General features: G+C 48.2%; 2 protein-coding genes across 2 annotated transcripts; both read left to right on the top strand.

The window, feature by feature from the left end:
* Positions 1–592: 592 nt before the first annotated feature.
* Positions 593–1,495, top strand: LOC124326945. Its single transcript, XM_046785659.1, has one exon. The coding sequence runs from the start codon at positions 593–595 to the stop codon at positions 1,493–1,495; it is 903 nt and encodes a 300-aa protein (XP_046641615.1).
* On the top strand, positions 1,492–5,389 carry LOC124326944. Its single transcript, XM_046785658.1, has 4 exons — positions 1,492–1,557; positions 1,778–3,258; positions 3,313–3,800; positions 4,005–5,389. The coding sequence occupies exons 1-4, from the start codon at positions 1,492–1,494 to the stop codon at positions 5,387–5,389; spliced, it is 3,420 nt and encodes a 1,139-aa protein (XP_046641614.1).
* Positions 5,390–6,507: the final 1,118 nt, after the last annotated feature.

The raw sequence follows: 6,507 nt of genomic DNA, 5'->3' as shown, positions 1-6,507 counted from the left end.
AGAATATGACCGAAATATACGAAGAGTGTATGCGACACCACACCACGTACGTCAACAAGATGGCCTTCGAAGGAGACGAGAACGAAAAGGCGACTAAATGGGCCCAAGATCTAGACACCGCCTATAGAAGAAAATTGGCCGAGATGACGCGGCTAATAAACGAGAACGACCAGACTGGCGGCGGAGATGAGGAGCCGATCGTGAACCCGAGGAGCCCAAGGACGCTGGAAGCGACGCTTCGCGCTAAGAAAAGAAAACTGGAAGACGATCTCGAAGACTCCCGGATAGAAGAAGCCAGGCGTGTTGAGGATATTCGCAGACGGTCGCAACGAGAACAACAAGCAATCGAGACCGAGTTGGCCATAGCGCGTAAACGGACGGATGAAAGCGGGCAGCCGGAAGACCGCTAAATTCGACGCCCAAGACGGGACAAAATAGTAACCCAGGGCCGCCGTTGAACATCACACCACTGAGCTATCCACCCGACCAATCGACATCAGAAGTAAGACACTCAGGAGTACTAATCGATGCCTGGATCTACCAGCCATTCAACCAAGTCAGCACCGGTGCAGAAAATCAGCAGTTAGTAACCATGGCCATGCTACCCAACCTACCACTATTCGGAGGCGACCCAAAAGACTGGCCCATGTTCATACAAGCATTCAAGAGCATGGTGCACGACGTCTTCACTTCTGACGCCCAACGCCTGGCAATGCTGCATTCAAGACTAGAAAATCGATTACGAATAGGGATGAGCCAAGTACTGACGACGCCGATGGCTTACCGTGATGCCCTCCAAGAACTGCATCGGAAATACGGACATCCGCACCTTGTGGTTAGAAGCTACATACGAAGTCTCATGGAGCTCCCGTCACTAAGAGAAAGCGAAGAAGTCGACGAGTTTGCGGCAAAATTGCACGGGGCGGTAACGACGCTCGAAGCAGCTGGATACGGTCACGAGCTTAATTCAAGCGTGGCATTGGCCGAGATAGTCCATAAGCTACCACCATCAATGATAACACGCTGGGGAAGAAAAATGCATAAACTGCTACCAAAGGTACCTACGCTCCGCGACCTAGATATTTGGATAGAAGAAGAATTGATGAGCACCAGAAACGTACGAGACATGACCCGGCAGCTGAGGCTAAATCCGATCCCAGCACCGAAACCACGCCTTGGAATGTTTCAACCGACGGTGAATTTCATTGACCAAAAGCCAACTGAAAAGGATGCAGATCAACATCCCGGAAATAATAAATGTGGCCTGTGTAAATTAGAACCCGGTCACCGATTAGCATTATGCCCCAAGTTTATCAGCATGGAACCTACTCAACGAGCACAAGCTGTATACGATCTTAAAAATTGTTTCCGATGTTTGGGGAGGAACCACAACAGTAACGAATGCCGGAAAACAGATGCGACGTGTGGTGTAGCCAATTGCGGCCAGCATCATCATACACTGCTTCACGGAGCAGACCGAGTAGCGCGAAAATGACTAGACCTGAATCCAGACACGGCCTGCCTCGGAGTCGTGAAGAAAACCATCGATCTACCGCTGTATGTCTGGATCCAAATACATAACGGCCCTCGGAGCATAACAGTGCTGGCGCTGTTAGATACCGGTTGTAACACCACACTCATCACTCGAAGAGTCGCGGACGTGCTGGGGCTTAAAGGGAAGACGATACCACGCAGGATCGGAGCATTTTTCGGAGCAGCACCTTCCTTGCCGATAAGTATCGTACGTTGCCAAATTACACCGTGTAAAACAAGAAAGCCACTCTTTGATGTGGAACGCGCCCTCGTAGTTCCCGAGCTAAAAGGAGCCGATTTCTACGTGAATTGGGAAAAGGAGAAGCAGAAATGGAGCCACTTACGAGACCTTGATTTACCGGCGGTCGACTCCAAACAGATTGGCTGTTTTGTCGGGACCAACACACCAAGAGCGCTACTACAGCTGGAGAGCCGAATTCCGGACAGAGGTGGGCCAGTCGCAGTTTTAACACCTTTCGGATGGACAGCAATGGGTGAGATTTCATACGAGCCAGCCACCAATCCTGATCTGGTCAATACAACATGCGCAGCAACAGCCGTATGGCAAGAAGATGAAGCAGACGAAGCGGTCCAGCTCTGGTGGACACCGGAACTGTTCAACTCCACAACAAAACGACAAAAGCGGCATAGCGCAGAAGAGGCTAGAGCGATTGAAATTCTCACCCAAACGATACGAAACCTCGGCGATAGGTACGAAGTGGGACTACCGTGGAAGACGGAAGACATCCGCCTACCAAACAACAGAACGAGCGCGCTTCGCCGCAAACGCAACAAAAATCGATTTAGACTGGACCCGGATTTTGCGAGCAAGTACACGCAAGCAATCGAAGCAAACGTAGCAGCGGGATTTGCCAGGCGACTGACTCGATCTGAATTGGAGGGCCCGGTGGGAAGAACGTGGTATCTTCCGCATTTCCTAGTTATCAAACCAAACAAGCCATATAAACCACGTTTAGTTTTCGACGCTGCCAGCCGACATGAAGGAGTTAGCCTCAACGACGGCCTCATTAATGGACCGTCGCTACTAACGAATCTGCACGACCTGCTAGTCAAATTCAGGGAACGTCCCTGTCCGATTTCCATGTACATTGAAAAGATGTTTTTACAGGTTCGCGTGAGAGAAAAGGATCAAGCTGCCTTCCGATACTTGTGGCGACGGCCAGGAGATAGTGGGCCACCGGTGACATACCAAATGATGGTCGAGATCTTCGGGGCCGCTTCCTCACCCACATCATGTTCGTTCGTCTTACGACGTCTAGCCGATGACCACCCAGAATACGCAGACATAGCCGACAAGGTTATAAATAACTTTTACGTGGACAATTATCTAGACTCATTTAATGATGCAGACGCCGCCATTTCCTGTTGTCACCGTTTGATTGAACTTTTAAAAAAAGGTGGTTTCCCTCTAACTCAAGCGATGACGTCGTCAAGAGAACTATGGCTCTCATTCCCACCAAAATTTCGAGCCAAACCGGCGTTAAACATCGATCTAGATGACCTGCCAGTAGAAAGGACCCTGGGACTAATCTGGGAAGGAGAGTCCGACACGTTTACCTTTCTGCTCAACATCGAGAAGGATGCGGATACTAAACGCAAGATCGTCAGCTCAGTGGCCAGTATTTTCGACCCAATGGGATTTCTGGCGTGCGTCACCGTGATTCCGAAGATAATCATTCAAGACATCTGGCGACTAGGAAGAAAGTAAAAGGGTGGACTGTCGTGGGACGACGAACTTCCAAGCAGCATAACCGAAAGATGGAAAACCTTCGCACAAGAACTGACGCTACTACGAGAGTTGAAGATACGACAGTGCTTAAGACCAGCAAAATTCGACCCCCAGAAAACCCGGTTTGAGCTACACACGTTTACCGATGCCTCAGAACGAGCGTATGCGGCGGTCGTGTACCTACGCTCAGAATGCGACGGGATAGTCGACGTCAACTTGGTAACAGCCAGAACAAAGGTTGCGCCATTACAGCAGCAGACGATCCCTCGCCTTGAATTATTGGGAGCCGTTTTAAGTTTTAGATTGGCCCTACGTGTAAAAGAAGCTACAAGAGAGGAGATATCAGCGGTAACGTGGTGGACGGATTCATCCACGGTCCTGCATTGGTTGAAAGATGAAACAGCGTTCTACCACTCCTACATCGCAAGCCGGAAAGAACTCATCCTAAGCGGATCTACAGCAGACCAGTGGCGACACGTACCTGGGAGACTAAATCCTGCCGACGATGGAACAAAGGGTGCGAAGAAATTGGATGGCGCTCACCGTTGGTTCAAAGGGCCATCCTTTCTCAGGGAGGATTCCAGACTGTGGCCAGACAGCAAAAAATCTAAAGCCGCTGCAGAATAGTTAGAAGAAATTCACATCGTTGTGAACGCCGGCCATCTGGATTCTATTACGGAACTGATCGAACGATCAACCACGTTAACTCAACTGCTTACAGAAACGAGAGAGCCGCAAGTAGGAGAAAGAGAAGAAGATCCGTTTAAAACCGCGCTGAGAAAATGCGTCGAGAATGTGCAAGCTAGAAATTACCACCAAGAAATTGCAGCACTCACGGCAAACCATCCCATACCGCGTTCATCATCACTTATAAAGCTTAGCCCATTCCTCGGAAAGGACGGCTTGCTACGTGTAGGTGGTAGGTTAGAATTCGCTGCCCTAAATTACGACGCTAAACACCCAATGATCCTACCCCCCAAAGAAAAATTAACGCGTCTAATTATAGCAGACGCACACGAACGCGTTCATCACGGAAAGACGGAGCGGACGCTATGTGAACTAATGGCCAGATTCTGGATCGTTAAAGGGCGTCGAGCCGTTCGAGCGTACGTGGAGTCCTGTATGCAATGTCGGAGAGATCATAGCCGACCACTCCAACAACAGATGGCATCGCTTCCGGCAGACCGCACTACGCCGTACCTCCCCCCCTTCACGTACGTAGGAGTGGATTATTTTGGACCATTGTTCGTGACAGTTGGACGGCGCGTTGAAAAGAGATATGGGTGTATATTCACATGTCTTGTGACGCGAGGAATTCATATCGAGGTGGCGTGGAAACTGGACGCCGATTCATTTCTGATGGCCTATCGCAGATTCGTGAGCAGAAGGGGATCGCCAAGTAAGATTTACAGTGATAATGGTACTAATTTTGTCGCCGGAAGAAAAGAGATCCAAGAAGGAGCGTCGAGAGTGGCCTACCAGAAAGCATCATCGTTGCACAGCCCCCCGGTGAGCTTGTACAGCTCCGACGACGTCGCGGGAGAAGAAAATGAGTTGCGCTCCGCCTTGGAAACGTTGAAGGAGAAGGGAGAAATTGAAAAAAAACTTGCGGAAGAAGGTGTGCAATGGCACTACTCCCCGCCGCACGCTCCACATTTCGGTGGAACGTGGGAACGTTTGGTTAGGTCCGCCAAAACAGCGCTACGAGCCGTTCTGCGGGCGAAAACCGTATCCGAAGAGGTGCTCAACACCACCTTAATCGAAGTGGAATCCATGCTTAACGCCAGGCCACTGACGCACCTGAGCGTTGATCCGAGAGACAACGCGCCGTTGACGCCAAATCATTTTTTACTTCTACGAGCGCATCCACACATTCCCCCCGACGTGATAGAAGCAGCGGACGTTTTATCTAGGCGGCGATACCTGGCGGCTCAGGAACTAGCTGAATCGTTCTGGAGAAGATGGTTGAAAGAATACGTCCCAGCCCTGACGGAAAGAAGGAAGTGGACGGAAAGGAAGAGGAATGTGCAAGTGGGAGACCAGGAGACCTGGTGTTATTGGTGGACGAAAATACTACGCGCGGCGGATGGCCAACCGGACGTGTGATAGAAACAACCACCTCTAGCACGTTAGGAGCGGAAACGGTGAGAAGCGTGAAGGTACGGACAGAGACGGGAGAATACCGACGACCGATCACAAAATTATGCCTGCTGCAGACCATCGACGAACAAGGATCGCCGGAGATGGTGGACGATGTTACGGATCAACCGATCCATAAAAACGAGCTGGCAACGCGTAAATGAAGGAGAATGTAATGGCGCGGAGGAGCGGACAAAAAGGGGGCGGAAGGATCGAGGCTGTCAGAGCAGCGAGTGGATTACTGTAAGACGCAGAGAGAAAGACGTTGAATAAAAGTGTTTAAAGCAAATCAAGTCTCGTGTATTTTCCCGTTATCCCGGCTGGGTTAAACAACGTGTTCTTTAAAGTTCCAATCGGAACATTAACGACACATCAACTGATTGTCCTTCTTCAATTAGTGTGGCATCTCTACATATTCCACACTAAATGCATTCCCTTTTTTGGCTTAACATGATCTGAAATGGGAAAATACTTTTAAATAAAAGAAACAATTACACTTTCGAAACACAAATTCCTCGCTGCATCTAAAAAAATGTATGTGCGAACAAGCAAATCGTTTCGGTAGTGCATGGTCACTGTTGAATGGCGATTTGCACATGGGACTTACAGTGGATATCAACGTGTTTTTTCTTCGAACTTTTTTTCATCTGTTTTTCCCGAATTTGGGACGTCCATTTGAGGAAACACAATTAAGTTCAGATCAATTCAGAATTTAAATGAATTTCTGATTCTTTATTTCACAAGATGTTTTTGGACAGAGAGCTCTAAAGCAATGTACACGTGGAAACAGAAGCAACAACAGAGCAGACAATAGCTCCTGCCCAAGACTACCGGTATATGAACAGACATACTCACGTTATAATAAAAAAGCCGTCGTTTGTTCGTTTTATATTATTCGGGAATATTATATAAAAAGTTTTGTTGCGTTATAAGTGAAAAATGTGGTATATTATATAAAAATCTGGTTCCATTACATAAAGAAATTTTATTTTATATTAAAAATCTGGTTCCATTATATTCAAAATGTGTTTATATTAAAAATCGGTTTGATATTATATAGAAAACAACGTTACATTTTATTTTTA

The sequence above is a fragment of the Daphnia pulicaria genome, chromosome 2, assembly GCF_021234035.1.
Source record: "Daphnia pulicaria isolate SC F1-1A chromosome 2, SC_F0-13Bv2, whole genome shotgun sequence".
NCBI classification, from domain to species: domain Eukaryota; kingdom Metazoa; phylum Arthropoda; class Branchiopoda; order Diplostraca; family Daphniidae; genus Daphnia; species Daphnia pulicaria.
This window is presented reverse-complemented; position numbering and strand designations above follow the sequence as displayed.